At 39.6% G+C, this 16,900-nt stretch overlaps 1 protein-coding gene across 2 annotated transcripts in view; it reads left to right on the top strand.

Annotated features, from left to right (window-relative positions):
* Positions 1–324: 324 nt before the first annotated feature.
* The window catches only part of me1 (malic enzyme 1, NADP(+)-dependent, cytosolic), a 97,861-nt gene continuing 81,285 nt past the window's right edge, over positions 325–16,900 (top strand). Inside the window, exon 1 of one of the 2 annotated variants that reach the window (XM_079693963.1) lies at positions 325–589. In XM_079693963.1, coding sequence (XP_079550089.1) covers positions 461–589 — 129 coding nt within the window. In that variant the 5' untranslated portion in view covers positions 325–460. The remainder of the gene's footprint in view (positions 590–16,900) is intronic. The other variant, XM_079693964.1, reaches the window with a different exon arrangement.

Here is a 16,900-nt window from a genome sequence, read left to right on the forward strand (position 1 = left end):
GATCTGGTTAAAAAACATTGTTGTCAGTATAGATTCATAATCAAGAAATAATGTGAATGAACTGAAGTAAATATAATGGTATGTAAGGTTATTTAAACTCAGTTTAATAAGCAGTTTTTTTAAATAACTATGCTAAACAACTCCACTAAAATGAGTACTAATTTAAAAAAAGGGAGGTAAAGTCACGATAAATTGAGGTTTTACATTATTGACCAATAGCCCAATCAACGTGTATCTGTTTCTTTGCCCATGCACCTGTTGCATGTTCTACTGCTGATGCAGGGACTTTGCACAGACCTTGGGAGAATTATTGGAAACAATAAAACAAAGGCTCATTGATAAGGAGCTTGGGGTACTTCTTGTATGAAGTGTTGCACAGCAGAGCACCGCGGTCAGACCTGCACATCCACTTGTTGAGTTCACAACAGTTTACCGTCGCTCTATTTAAAGAGGCAACACAATGGCTCGCGGGCTGGTCAGACGGGAGTCTGTGGAAACGGAGATGCATAAGTCCGAGGACAGCACAAAAACCTTCGTTTACACCAAGAAGAAGGGCTACGATGTGACCCGGAACCCCCCATTGAACAAGGTCAGTGGAGACACTTGTGAGAGTTTTCAGCGTGTTTCTGTGACAAGGTTGACATTATGTTTGACATGCGAGCTGCTGCTTTCAAGCGCTGTAGGAAATATCATAACTCTTAACAGCGCAGACGACCTTAAGTGTCAATATGACTGCGAAAAGATGCTATGTTCTGTAATATCACAATTCAGTTAGTTTAAGTGACTTTTTATGGGGTGTAGATATTGAAGGAGTGATGGGTTATACGCCTACAGCAACGTGTTGTTAATAAGGAACTTCAATGCTAGGCTAATGTTAAAGTTTGAAACCTAGCTTACATACAGTATTTTTGGCCGCTGTTTTGGTGACATTCTTCCTTTTGTAACTTCAAGAGCAGCAACCATGAATCATATGTTAAGAATGGCATGTGTTCAATATTTTGTTGTATACATGTACACGTCTTCAGTGGACAGATGGTCGAAGCCCTCCAGAAGCAAGTGAACGCCACATTAGCCTGGAGGTTTAGTTATCAGCTTTAGCCGTGGTTATATTTAGATTTAAAGTGTTGTCACACAGAGGCTAATGTTGCACTGTCACCTATTGCTTTACAAAGACAGTAGCCCTTTGTTAGTTGGTAGGTTCATGCATTATGTACATAATTAATGGAGATTCTGGCCTGTTTCCCCAGCAAGGACTAAAGTAGTCAGTGTAGCTACGGTGGAACGTATACGGTGGAAGCTGATATCTTGTTAAATAATTAATTACTGCCCCAATACATGTAATATTAAAGCTTGTTTTCACATTCTCCTCTTATGAAATGAGGAACACAGTTGGAAGTTGCCTCCTCATGCAACAATTAATGCTGAGCAGTTTCCTAGTAAATCATGGGAAAGAGGAAGAGGTTCTTGTTTTAGGTGAACGCCTGTCATCGTCATCTATTGACATTTTAAATACAATTTAATTAGACTGACTCTTGCTGTTGAATAAGCCTGATGTATTTTTCCCATGCTTTAAACACACCCATCACAAAAGAAGAGTCTCTGGCAGCCCTTGGGCCTTTCCAGTGTTTTCTCTTGGTTTGTGTGGTGGGACGGGGCCCCAGGGGTCAAGCTGTGGTGACAGCCTGGTCTCTGTCCATGGTGCTGACTGACCATCCACAACTGGCTTAATCCACAGCCACTCTTATATGTCAAGTGTTTCCTACAAACAGTGCGTGGTCTAAATCAGCTCTTTGTCAAAGTCAAGCTAATTTTAGAGCTCTTGCAGGGTCTATTTCTTCCCTCTGAGCTGTATTCTCTCAGCACTCTCACTGGTGAAATATGTTCCCCTTATTAAAGCAATGGGAAAACATTAACAGCTGTAGGCCTGTCTATTATGGTTAGGGCGGCAGCTATAGGTTCATATCATTGTCAATTCATCTGCATCAACATTCTTTCAGTAATTGATGATATTTAGTCAATTAAACGTCAAAATATTGGTCAGAAGTGGTCGAAAAATTGCCATAAAAAAGTTTCAGAGCCAATTTTGACAAACATTTGACAAGCTACAATCAGAGTGTTGGAATTATTTTACTTTCTGCTTTAGAAAATAATGAACTTTTTTCTTTTTTTTCTTCTATTGATTGATTAATTGGCTTACTGTTAAGTTTATTTGACTACAAATTGGTACGCATTCACTAGTGTTTGGTTTAAAAGCTGTTTCACCCTGATAAAGCTTGCAGTCAGTTTAGCACAGCTGGCTTGTGTAAACAGTGATCTGATAAGTGGGACAGTGGAGTTCACACAGGCCAGTGTCAGAGCTGGTGGCTGCACAGAGAGCAGTCTGTGAGGCCAGTTAACGACTCCACTGCTGAGGCGGCCCTGTGTGTTTGTTTTCACATGTGTACGTTTGCATGGGGTGGCAGGTAGTGCACAGTTGCATTATGAGTATTAAGTACAAATGACAGCAGGAGGTGTGTTCAACTAGAGGCACACATGTCACTTTATGTGAGAGATTGCACAAAAGAACGAATCAGGTTGGTTGAATCCATCATAGGAACATGCTGTGTGTAGAAATGTTGCATTACAGATGTATGTATGTATACAAACATAGATATTCAGTTTTGGAATACATTTAACAAACCAGGCTGTGAATGATACATTAGGCTCTTTATGTGGTGTGACACTTTGAAGGATGGCTGTTTGATTCCATATCAGCAAAAAACCTAAGAGTCTTTGTTCGTAGCATAAATAGAGCGATGCCCTTTTTTGAGACAAACAAGGTTTATGCAGATAAGGATTTCACAATTTATTAAACAATCAAAAATGCTGAACCTGCACAACCTAGTGATGGATTAACTTTAGAAAGATTATGATATCCTCTAATACTGCCAGTATTACATAACATGGTTGTATTACCCATGACATTTACTTTCTGTCAAAGTAGACTCTTCAACTTGTATCTACTTTGTGAAGGTTTAACTGATCTTTATCTGCTTTGCAAAGCTCTTTTAGTGTATTTAAATGTTATACTGTACTAACCTTATTTACATAAGTGCAGACATATTTCATCTCGACAAAATGATCCGTCTATTTTCTAAAGAGGACATATGTTTATTTTCAAGTTTCATATTTGTATTTTGTGCCTCTACTGTGACTTGTTCACATGTTTTAATGTTAAACTGAAAAGAGAGAACCTCTTTCCACCCTCCGTCTGAAACCAGAGCCCAGTCTGCTCTGATTGGTTAGCTATGAATCTGTTGTAATTGGTCAACCGCGTAGAGATGTCCTGCCCCTTAGCCTATCACATACAATGTTTTGGAAGGCTAGCCAATAGAAGTGTAAGTCAATATGTTGCGGAAGTAAACAAAGAAGTTCAATGGAGGTGTTTCAGGCCGGGGGGGAGGGGATTTTAGGCTTTGCAGACTATTTACATGCATACAAACATATATAACACACTACAGGAAAGGGAAAACCCCAAAAAGCATAATAGGGCCCCTTTAATTATCATGTTCTGTCTCTCTCTGACATCCCAGGCATTTACTGTACATAGAGAAACAAAGTGGAGACTCATAAAAGCAGGTATTAGTCTTTAAAATGACTGATATACTCCTGAAGAGTAAACCATGTGACTTGAAAATGCTATATTTACGTCAGGAAACTCACAACAAAAGAGGGAAAGCCAAGTCCATTCCCTAAACTGTTTTTGTAATGATATGTTTTGTGAATGTCAAAGAAAATAGGCAGACATTTTCATATAATAAGGGCACTGTTTAACTTGTTGTGGCTTCAGGTCATCTTGGAAAGCCTCTTGGACTTTCTGTTACACACTTTGATTTTGTTCTCAGAGCATTATTTTTCTGCACCTGCTGATCTAATTTAAAATAGTTTATTTTAATAAATGTCTTCAAACTGATGTGATGGTTGTTTGTAATAAAGGTCAATCTGGGACCTACTGTATAGCTTCAGTGCTTAGACCTAAATTGTTTGTTTACGTCTCAATTTACACCTAGGGACCTTGAATGAGCCCAGTGTACAAGAGGGCTTTTAAAGAGGGCCAGATAGGTTGACCTGAATATATGTGAAACCATGACCAGTCTAGCACTTGGATGTTACACTATATTTTGTCCGTTGTAACAAAGGTCTCTTGAGAACCTGGCCTCAGAAATGTAAATCTTAAGCCTTTAATAGAAGTTATAGATACTTTTAAATGGCACAGAAAGATCACATGACTCACAGTTTTAAGACTTACACTCCCTCATGTATTTTGTCCCGTCTTGTTTCTTACTCTTCTTTTCCTGTCTCCATTGAGTAATGTTAAGAGTGATTATTATTATTAGAGCCTCACTTCTTTGTTCCACTCTTTACAAGAGTGCTTTTCTTATCTCTTTTAAAGTTGGCCATTCTCAGTAAGCTCACAATTTGTTTTGTAACATTGTTTTGGGGAAAAAAAGCGTCATTAAGAAGAAAACTGTATCTTAGGACTTTTGAGAGATTTTACCAAACTTTTGAGAGATCTGTGGCCGAAGAGTTTTTTTATTTAGATCAATTAAAAACAAAATTAGTCATATTAGGGTCAATTAACTTCTGTGTCAGTTAAATAATTAACATTCAACATGGGAGGGATTCACATAATAACATTTTCGGGTTGGCTTTCAAATAAGTTATCTAGCTTATTCACAAATTAGCTAGATAGTGTAACTCCCTCCCCCTCAGTTCAAGCTGCTATACATCTACTTTGCTGGACGGAGGATGGGCAAAAGCTTCGGAGACAAACCTTCTACTGTATAAGCAGGTACAGTACAGGAAATTGAAACAGCAGGAAAAAATAAAGAATGCTGATTTTGGTTGCTAACCCTTCAGGTTATCTAACTTTCTGTTCCTGTGTTTAAAGGGGGCTACACTTTAGGGTTTTGCTGAATGTTGGTCGGTTGTGTGTGTGTGTTGGGGTTGCACTAGCTTGCTAATATTTGTCAGATTTGTGGTCCGATTAACAGTTTAGTTATCAAATATGCTGCCCCATATTGCCTTTTTCCAGGCTACTGGGGGCTTATTTCACAAAAGATTGATAATATTATTTTGTTTTTATTTTATATCAACAAGCCTGCATACCATCCAATAAGCTTGATAGCCTTGGCCACTTTTTTACATGATTATAAACTGACTTATTCTTAGGTAGAGATACCAAAACACAAATATTGTATAGTTCTGCTTCAAAGGAGGCATTCAGCCAATCTCAGTTGTTGGTTGATCTGATCAATCTAAAGCCCCTCATCCCTTCTGCTAAAGTGAACCAAAACACAGGCTCCCTCAAACGCAAACAGGTTTGAGTCAGAGCAGAAAAAAAGGTTTCTTATGCAGCCAGGTGAACCCACCACTGTCAGCCCTGTGCATGAACTGAGGCGAGGAAATTGGAGGAGAAGGTAGGAAATGACTGCTAAAGAGTGTTAGTGGGCCGGCACAGGCAGGCTTCTGTGGCTCAGCCAGTGGCACATTGTTTCCCTCCTTCTGATTTCAGCAAGCCCTGGGGAAGAGGTATGTTTACCTCCCTCAGCTGGTCCACTTCACCTCTAACACGAGCCAGTCACAGCACAACATGCTAATTGATGCTGAGGGACGCTGCGCTGAAAGCAGCCTGTCCTCACATCAGCAGGCTTTGATTTCCTTTTAATCTCTCCCCTCTCACACTTATACCTGAGTGTTCACCTCTCTCTCTGGCTAACACTCCCTCCTCCCTCTGCAGAGGTGGAACCGGATATTATAGGTGTGTGCAATAAAGATATGAAGTGGGGTGCGAGGTGTAGAAAGGGTTCTCTGTGGGGAGGAAGAGAGCGCTGGCCACGCTCCACAGACGTCCTCTGTCTCTCCGCTTGATCACACATTAATGAGGCATCTGTGTGAATCCCGGCCCTCAGTACGTCTCTCTGACGCTTGTTCCGACTGCCGCGGCCTTGAAAAACAACAACAACAACATACTCCTTTTAAAAATGCTCTCACATGTAGCACCCAATCAGGGATGCTGTTTCACCTCAAACACTAAACTGAGCTGTCGGTGTGTCGGCGGCCAACAGATGCCCATTCACTGACTCTGTACAGTAGTAACAAGTGCAGTCAGTCATAAAGGCTGGAGAGAATAAGAAATGCAGGTCCTGTGGGATTATTCACCACTTTTTACAGTTTCAAAGCAACTGTCTGATATGTGTGGAAGCCCATTTCTGCCAGTAAAATAATAAATAAAATAAAAGCTTGTGATGGAAAAAAGATTCTGTCAGTCATGACACTGAGACACTTTCTCAAAATAGTGAGTTAGTATCTCAATATAACAACTCAATGTCTCAAAAGAATGACTTAGTATCTGAAATAATGACTTACCTTTGCAAAATATGTTGAAAAATACTGTATTTTTTTTTTATGACGAACATCTATTCCATAGAGAAAGCATATTCTAGTTCCACAAAATCATCAAACCTGTATATATAATAAATACAACAATGAATAGACTCATAATGTTAAACTCAAAAACGTAAAGCTCCCGAGTTAGAGATGGCGCTGTCATTCAAGCTTTTAGCACTAAAGCCCGCAAACTCTGTAAATCCCCTCAACTAAACAGTAATGTTTTGTTTATTGAGGTTTGTAAAATCGCTAACATTATGGGCCCTATGAGCCTGCGATTGCTGAGAAAATGGAGAGCCCATGCCCAGACAGCACTGCAATTGGATGCCCCATTTGTAACCACAGGCTCAACTTATGACATTGCAAGATAGCCCATCAGATGGAAGACTTAAAGTTTAAATCTCTATTCTTGGCGAGTGCTGAACAACTGTGTATCTGATCGGGCATTGGGGATGTGCTGGTATGCCAAATGGTGACGATCCTGATAACTTGATGTAGCAACTGGAAACAATTACGCTCTCATGTTAGATTTGCTCTGGTTTTGCTCCCAGATTTTCTTGCATCTTTTCTTTTAACCAAGACTGACATCAGTACATTTAGCAACAAACAAACAAATAGCGACAATTGTGCCTTGCTTTTAAAATGTTAACATAGAAGTATTTATGTATATGTGTGGCTCTTTGATCCTTTTTTTTTGTAATGTGTCTTGCTTTGTTGTTTGCCAGCAACTGATTTTCTGAGTTGTCCATGTGAAACATAATGCACTCCAGCCGGTATGTGTTTCTAGCAAAGCCTAATAAGGGCTTTTATAAGAGGGCATGCACTCTTAACAGAATTATGTCACAATTGGTAAAAGGTGCCAGTGAGAAAACAGCTGGATGACCTGGCGCTGACTTTAGTCGACCCAGTCTGGAGCTTTGATTCCCACTGAGTCACCGTGTCAGCATGACTCAACGATAGAGTTTGTTTTCCGCACAGTCAACCCTTATAAAAGCTTAGAGCTGACAGTTTGTGTTGGTGAGGAATCACAGCAATGCGTTGTTTGTGCTGCTAGCCAAAGTTCCCATGGACCTCAGTGATCTTTCTGCATTTATTAATTTCTCAGCTTTCTGGCCTCAATCCATCGTACAATCAACATAGGGGAAATCCTCTGATGGATATCTGTTATGATAAAGCAGTGCTTTTAAAGTTAATAGTGCCACTATTATTTATTGATTTCCAAAATATAAGGAGTAAACAAAGAGCCCCTAATTATTCAAAGCCTGACAAATGTCAAGTTAATTGCCATAAGACCCCACCAAGTCTCCAAAATTAGATGTGAAGCTAGAGCCAGTGTGTTATCAATCAATCAATGTTTATTTATATAGCCCAATATCACAAATGTTACATTTGTCTCAGTGGACTTCACAGTTTGTACAGAATATCAGTATGACAATACGACACCCTCTGTCCTTAGACCCTCACATCGTACAAGGAAAAACTTCCAGAGAAAACCCACAGTTTAAAGGGAAAAATGGGAGAAACCTCAGGGAGAGCAACAGAGGAGGGATCCCTCTCCCGGGACGGACAGACGTGCAATAGATGCCGTGTGTAAATTGAAAAGATAATACATTTGCAACATAGGTAGTCCAAATGTTTGGAAAAGCATGTGTGTATAATAGGAAGATGAATCCACGAGGATATCCATCCAGGACTTATGATCCAGGACCACAGCCAAGACTCAAGATCCAGGACTCGCGATCCATGACACAGGACCGCAGGATCATCCATGACTCCAGATCCCGGCGTATATAGACACCAAAAAGAAAGAAATTTGAGGAAGCTGGGTTAATCGGAACATGAGAGTATACAGGTATAGACAGAGAGAAGGAAGAAGTAAGATGTCCCCCGACAAACTAAGCCTATATCAGCAAAACTAGGGGCTGAATGTAATCAGCCCTAACTATAAGCTTTATCAAAAAGGAAGGTCTTAAGCGCACTCTTAAAAACGGATAGGGTGTCTGCCGCCCGAACACAAACTGGAAGCTGATTCCACAAAAGTGGAGCTTGATAAGAAAAGGCTCTGGCTCCCATTGTACTTTTAGAGACTCTAGGAACAACCAACAACCCTGCATTCTTGGAACGCAATGCCCTAGTAGGACAGTAGGGTATAATGAGTTCTTTAAGGTAAGATGGCGCCTGCCCATTAAGGGCTTTGTAGGCGAGAAGAAGAATTTTAAATTCTATCCTGTGTTCTATAGGGAGCCAGTGTAAGGCAGCCAGAACAGGAGTAATGTGGTCCCTTTTCCTAACTCTGGTTAGTACACGAGCTGCAGCATTTTTGAATCAACTGAAGCGACTTGACTGACTTTTTTGTACACCCTGATAATAAGGAGTTACAATAATCCAGCCTTGAAGTAACAAATGCATGGACTAGTTTCTCTGCATCGTTTTGAGGCAAGATATGCCTGATTTTTGCAATGTTACGTAGATGGAAGTAGGCGGTCCTTGACATTGATTTTATGTGGGTGTTAAAGGATAAATCCTGATCAAATATAACACCAAGATTCCTGACAGTCTCACTGGAGGCCAAATTAATGCCATCCATAGTTAGTATATCTTTAGATAATTTGTTTCGTAGATTCTTCGGGCCAAGTACAATAACTTCAGTTTTGGTCGTGTTTAACATCAAAAAATGTAAGGTCATCCAGGTTTTTAAGTCGTTGAGGCAGTCTTGAATTTTATTTCGATTATTAATTTCATCAGGCTTGATTGATAAATATAGTTGAGTATCATCCGCATAACAATAAAAGTTTACAGAATGATTCCTTATAATATTGCCTAACGGAAGCATATATAGTGTGAACAAAATAGGTCCAACCACTGAGCCCTGTGGCACTCCATGGCTAACTTTGGTTTGCATGGAAGATTCATCGTTGACACGAACAAACTGAGAGCGTTCAGATAGATAGGACCTAAACCAGCCTAAAGCAGTTCCCTGTATGCCAACTAAGTGCTCTAGTCTTTGCAATAGGATATCATGGTCGATAGTATCAAATGCAGCACTAAGATCGAGCAAGACAAGAATAGAGACAAGTCCCTTGTCTGAGGCTATTAGAATGTCATTTGTGACTTTAAGCAGAGCTGTCTCTCTGCTATGTTGTGTTCTAAAGCCAGACTGAAAATCTTCAAATAAATCATAGTTTTTTAAGTAATCACACAGCTGTTTTGCGACTGCTTTCTCAAGAATCTTTGAGAGGAACGGAAGATTAGAAATAGGTCTATAGTTGGCTAAAACCTCTGGATCGAGGTTGTGCTTTTTAAGAAGCGGTTTTATCACTGCTACTTTGAATGATTGTGGAACATAGCCTGATAATAAAGACATATTCATAATATTTAATAAAGAAGTGCTAATTAATGGAAAAACTTCTTTTAACAGCTTAGTTGGAATCGGGTCTAAGATACATGTTGATGGTTTAGAAGAGAGAATCATTGAATTTAATTGTTCAAGGTTTATGGCTGAAAAGCATTCTAGTTTACTATCTAGTGTAATATTAGAACTTATGTTTCCGGGAGCTGTTGATAACACTATACTGGTCATAGCTGTTATAGCTTATAAAGACTGAAACAACAACACCTGGAATATTATTGCCCATCACTCCCTCTTAGAGAGCCACTTAAAATGTATGGGATGGATATCTATTAAGGATTGTACAGATATGTATGACACTCAAAATATGTGTTCTGACTGACTTTGGTGATCTCTTGACTTTTCCTCATGCACCATCATAAAGTTGACATTATTAATTTGAGAGAAATCCCTTGACATCCGTCCAACAACCTGTCCAATAACCTACAGTATAACAACTTCGAAAATCCCCTGACTTTTCATCAAGCGGCATGATCGGGTAAAAAATGTCGAATACCTTTTTATGATAAAAGTTCTGCAGAACTAATGACATTCCCATCAGCTGTACTTTGTGTTAGAACTAATAACTTTTGTCAAGGAAGTTATATATTTTGATTTGATTCTCTGTAGTATTACGTTAAAAACAGCACTACTATCGTTATAGAAGTTGTTGAAGGTTGTAGCACGAAAGAACACATCCAATGTTGGAGTGGCTGCCAATCACGTTGCAGACACACACATCATTTGTTATACTTTTGTTAGAATTGCTCACTCCCAATGCCCTTCTAGTTATCAAATGTTAAGCTAAAATGGTTGACAGAGTAAAAACTACAGCCTCACAGAGCCTCTAGCAAGGAATTTGCGCTCAAAAACATCGACTATGCATTGCTACTAAGTTTTAGATTTTCATCATGTGAATTTGAGTGACTTTACAAAAGACCATTGAACAGTGTTTTAAAACATCACTGCACTGTCTCTAGGTGGGGCAGAAATTATGTGAAGATATCCTTGAATGTTCATATTACAGGTTGTTTAGAGGTGGATGGCGACCATGTTCGTTTAACTGAGCGGTAAAAATGGAACAAGCCTTTCTCTATCCGGACTTTATGCAGAGCAGCTGCACTTGTCAAACCCCCTCAATAGGTGGACTGCCGCGCTCAATAGGTGGACTGCGTGTGTGTGTGTGTGTGTGTGTGTGTGTGTGTGTGTGTGTGTGTGTGTGTGTGTGTGTGTGTGTGTGTGTGTGTGTGTGTGTGTGTGTGTGTGTGTGTGTGTGTGTGTGTGTGTGTGTGTGTGTGTGTGTGTGTGTGTGTGTGTGTGTGTGTGTGTGTGTGTGTGTGTGTGTGTGTGTGTGTGTGTGTGTGTGTGTGTGTGTGTGTGTGTGTGTGTGTGTGTGTGTGTGTGTGTGTGTGTGTGTGTGTGTGTGTGTGGTCCCAGGCGGACCGCAAGCATTGCTGGGGACCAGACATTCCTCTGATGGACTGGAGTGGATCGGCCAGACAGAACGAAAGTGCACCCTTGTTCCCCTCCAGTAACCAACCCCAACTTGAGACACACACACACACACTCAGGAACACAAGTTTTCATAATCCATTTAAGAAAGGTTTTAACCTGAAGCTCCATAAGTGCTTTCATCAGTCTTTAGAGCGTGCTCACATAAGTGTAACATGATCACACTAAATGTAACTGTCTCTTCACACACAATTGTGATGCTGTGTTTATTCACCACCAGGTCCTTCTAAATAGCCCCCTCCCATCTTTCTCAGCTCACTTTGTGTTTTTTGTAAGATGGTTCTCATTCATGTGAGGACAAGGGAGAATCCATTAGCTTGTTCCAGACAGATAGGGAGACAGTCGGAGTCTCATCACCTCCCTATGAAGCTCATCGCAAGCACCCCTCCTCTTTACTTCAATGCTGCTTTTGTGTTTTGTGCCAGAGCGGTGGAGGTCTTGCCATGTCTTCACAAAGATACAGCAGCAAGAATTTTAACATAGTGTTTTGTTTCAGCATTCTGAAACCTAGTGGTTATGTATGCAAATGGTTTTCAAAGTACACTGAGTTTGTTTGTAACCTTTATTTATCCAGATTGGTCTCATTGAGATCATAGATCTCTTTTTCAAGGGAGACCTGAGTTCATTGAAACTAATATTGTGTGGATTGACATATTTTGTGGGGGTGCAGAGACGTTTTTTATTGAGCATCAACCACACATTTACAAGCATATCGACGAAAGATAATAGTCTTTCAGGAGAGTTTCAGGCCACGCTTAAACCTGTGAGATGCAGCTGGGACGCAAGCCTGCATGAAGCCACTGCAGCAAAATGCATAGATTAGAATAGTGAATCTGTTGCCTAAAAGGTTCTGGACATGAGAGCAATCCATCTGGGTACTTTTCCTCTTATGGCCACACCCTTTTTCGGGAGAAAATATAGTTTGTCAATAAATACATATTCGGAGGTCTTTGCCAATCAGTAGGGAAAATGAACAATAACTTGCATTTTTTTATATACAAGGGCTCTAATACGATAACACTTAAATTGGGGTTTTCTTGGTTTGTCAGTGTTATATTTTAATGCAGTATCTAAATGTACTACTTTGACTTTTTACATTACAAGGGTTTACTTTGACGATTGATGTCAACCTCATTAGCATCATATTTTTTGCTGTGATGGAGTGTTTCCCACGAATGTACACTCATTGACTGACCGGGTCCCATTGTTTTATTTCTTCCTATCTGTCTGCAAAACACGACACAGCAGTTTTTAGGATAACACTTTTTTCCTTTGGCACAGATTCTTTGTTTTTAACAGAAATGGGGCGGGCCGTCATAATGCCAGGCAGTTAGAGATGGCTCTGCTCTCATCTATGACATATGTCAATAACATGAGCAGTCGGGTGTGGTTGCACTGTAGTCACTTAACTTATTAAGTCCTTACCGTGAGAAGAGTATTATAGTTATTTTGAGACATCCTCTACAATTGGATAAACCTCAGGATTTATTGGAGATATCCTATGCTAATGGTTTCAGTTCAGTCTGTGGACACTTCACTGCAAGTGAAGACAACTTGTTCTAGGTACTTGTAAAATTCACAAGGATTTTAATTCGAGTTATGTTATTGATAAACAAACTATTCCTTGGTTGTTCCTCCAGAAAAAGAGCACAAGTGTGATTTTCAGGAGAGACATACACATTTGTAAAGACACTGCTGATGAGGCTGATACTCTCACCTGAACATGGCCAGAAGTGAATTGGTCTGGAAGGCTTCAGCACTTTCCCGGCACCACTCAGGCTCCTGAGGGACCTGCATTGTGGAGCATGAAAAGGCTGCCTCAGGGGGATTGGCTGTGTTTGAAGAAGCCTACATGTCCGCTGCCTCCACCCACTGGGGCTGCCCTCCCTAAGTCAATAGAGGTTCGGTTTTCAAGGCTGTTTGACCAACAAGCATGTCTGTACATTCACAAGTTGACACCTCTTGATTTAAGGAGCCATGCGCTTTCATATTTGCTCAGGATGAGGAATTGAAGACGCTCGTTTTGGACGGTCTCAGAGTTCAGTGTTGCTAGGTGGGGATCATGACTCATGAAAGTGAGGAGTAATTAATTCGCTGTCTGCTTCTAATGGCAGACAAGAAAAGAGATGTGTGGCTCCTGAAAGATGTACATTAGATTGACGTAAAGCCAGGAGAATTGAAACACAACACTGTTTATTTCTACGAATTAATAAATAACATTATTTTAAAAATAAATAATAAAAATAATATTTAAAACATGTATTAATCTAAATCAAAACATGTATTAATATATTTTTACAAATATGTTACAATAAATATAACAACTATAAATGAATAAATATGTTTTTTTGTTGACATTTTCAATCTACTTATTTACTTTTATACTCCAATATTTGTATTTTCATACTTTTAATGTTTTCACAAATATGTATTTATTTGCCTACTTATTCTTTAAAGGTCACCTATCATACTATTTGTAGGCAATAGCATAGTTCTCAGATATATAAAAATATAAAAAACATGTCTATGAAGTGTTTTGGTCAAAATACCAAACAGATCACCCATTCTAGCCATGCCTCATATCCCTCTATTTCACTTCCTGTTATAAAAGTGCTGATTCTGGGTATAAAGCTTCTTTTTTTTTTTTTTTACTGAATAATAAATAAATAAGCAGCAGGGGGGGGGGGGGGGGGGAGCTTATGCTGGCTCATGCTAAAAATGAAATGAATAAAATGCTATACAGTAGATTGGCGAAGTCCCTCCCCTTCCGGTGGACCTCCATGGGACCTTATTTCGAAAAATTATGTATTGAAGTCAATGGAGAGAGAAAGATTATCTTTCGATCCCGTTTGAATTGTGCCACGAATTACACATATGATGTTTGTCAATTTAAAAGATAATTTTGCAAGTCAAAACAAAAAAAAATTGTCGTAAAACTGTGAAGTAACACATTTGTTTGTGTGAAACGCTCAATGAACTACATCTCTGGTCTCGCAGAACAACACACGTCACCAAGATGGCCGTCACTACTGTCTTGTCAACAAAACGATTGACTACCCTCACTATCACCACAATGAAACACGTCCAGAAGAATGTCATGCAAAGCTGCCTGCCTGCCTTCCTTTGATTCTCTCTGAACTGCCTGGTCTTTTTAATGTTTATTGTCAACCATTTGTGCAGATAGCATGAAGTAGAAAAGATCGGCGATGCTAGCGTTAGTGTTAACATTTCTCCCCCGGGCTTAAATTGTGTATTATAGAATGATCACACCGGTGACAGTTCACGAAATATGACTACCGTACTACTCTTACTGTTTAACATTGTGGGTTACTTAAAGTTACTTCATATTAAGGCTTATACAAATGACAAGGCTGTAATGCTAACTAACGTGCTAGCTACTAGCTAGGTAGCTAAATTGATCCAGCCACTCCTGGTCCTTTCATCAGACGGGAAGAGAAAGAACGAGCAAGACCCATTGCTGGTATGATAACAACCTGGTACTAAGCACACAGGCATCTTGTTAAAGTTATCTTAGCCAGCGCCATATAGATAGCTAAGATCAGCGCAATATAGATATAATCTATCTCTTAATGGAGGAAAAAAATTATGACATCACTTACGCGACTCTGGGATTTGTAGTCTTTCTAGTTGCGTATTTTTCATAGTCTTATATTTCAACAGTTTTACGACAAACTGACTTTTTTGACATGGAAATTATTTTGTAAGATTGACAAACATCTTATGTGTAATTCATGGCACAATTCAAACGGGATCGAAAGATACGTTTTCTCTTTCCATTGACTTCAATACATTAGTTTTCCGAAATAAGGTCCCATGGACCGGAAGTAGATGGGCGTGACTTTGCCACTCAGTATGGAGCTCAAAGGCTTTCTCTCTTGCGGGTTTACCACAAGGTGAGTTCCTTTTTTATATCCTGCTTCTTACACATGCTCTCTCTCCAGTACAGCTTAGCTCTGAGTGTTAGCCATGCTTGCTAATGTAAACAAAGACTATTATGTCCAAAACACGTCAGGAATTGTTTCTGATACAGCGACGTTTCTGATAGTGCCGTGGGTCCACCATCAGATATGACGTATCGGATGGCAAATATGGATCAACTCCGTTGTACCCCCATTTTAGAGATTTGCACACGGAGGAAGAGAGAGGGTTTTATTTTCTGACATGAGTTCCCTAACACACCGGGGACATAATACATTTATGTATAAAATACATCAAAAAGCGCATTTTGCATGATAGGTCCCCTTTAATGAAAGATTAACTCTCTTTATGGGACTCCCATGTTTTCACAAGGGGTCTATTCTTCCTGTTTTACCAATAAAACGTCTGTAGTCAAATTGCCTTGTTAAGTAAAACAAATATAAAATACAGCTTTTTATTGTCTAAATAAATCCCAAATTCCATGCTCAAAAGTCTAAAGCACAATAAATTACAAGAATACAAGAGAAAATAACATTGACAATGGCAAGGAAGCAAGCTTTAAGCCGATTCATTGCAGTTCTGGCCATATATGTTTTCATGCTGCACCAAAATAGACCTTTAGTCATTTTCTGTTGCTCCATGAGCTCTCAATAACCACATAGTAGTACTGCTGTAACATAAACCCATTTGTCTTTCCTGTTACTTGTTGTTTTTCACATGGTTATACTAGCTTAAGTGCAACTCATCATACAGTTAGGAATCCTACATTAGCCAAAAAGCTAACCTTCTTTACACAGAGACGTCATTGTAAGCATTTCTATTGAGTGCTGTGGCACACTGCATTGTTTCATTAAGACCTATAATCAAGAAAACTCAGATTATTCAAGCTCTTTTTCCAAAATTAACATGAAAATCGTTCTTGAAAAGCTGGCACAAAAGCTCTGTTTCTGCATTGATTGCTCCTTGTTTTGTTGTCACCACACTTTTTCTCAGTGCTCCTTTAACAGCATTATTAGCGCAGTTCAGAAATGTTGGTAGAGAAAACACTAGCTATCTTTCTGATTAATGCGTTTGGCCTCATGAACAAAGTTTGAGTGTTGTGCTCCTAATGACTGAAATTGTTGGGTGGACATGCACGCTTTACACGGCTCATTGGGAAAAGCTTAGTCAGGCAGCGAGATCCTGAGAAGAGACTCATCGGAGCTGATGTGTGCTCTTTCCCTTTCCTCCTGAGAGGAAGGGATGGATTGATAAGGCTTTATTTTGAAGCCATTTCTCTTCAAACCTGCTACGGCTGCCAATTTAGCAGGAGAGGGGGCATCTGACCTTTAGCTGAGAAAATCTACGGGAGTTGGACAAAATGGGCCAACATGTTACTCAGTAGCTTGAATACAAACGTATTCGGCAGAGTGCTTACATGGCCAAAAATGGACACTGATCAAACATTTTGCTTCATATCCAACAATGACTCCTAGTGAACTTTTGTTGAATCAACCCATACATTTTCTACAGTAGAATAGATTAGCCATTGTTAAATATCATGTGTATGAATGTGTTAACCTGGTCTTGATCTGAATTGGAGATAAATATTTTTTGAACTCATTGGCCCATTTTCAGCGGCATTGTACATAA

The sequence above is a fragment of the Notothenia rossii genome (assembly GCF_949606895.1).
Source record: "Notothenia rossii genome assembly, chromosome: 7".
NCBI classification, from domain to species: Eukaryota; Metazoa; Chordata; class Actinopteri; order Perciformes; family Nototheniidae; genus Notothenia; species Notothenia rossii.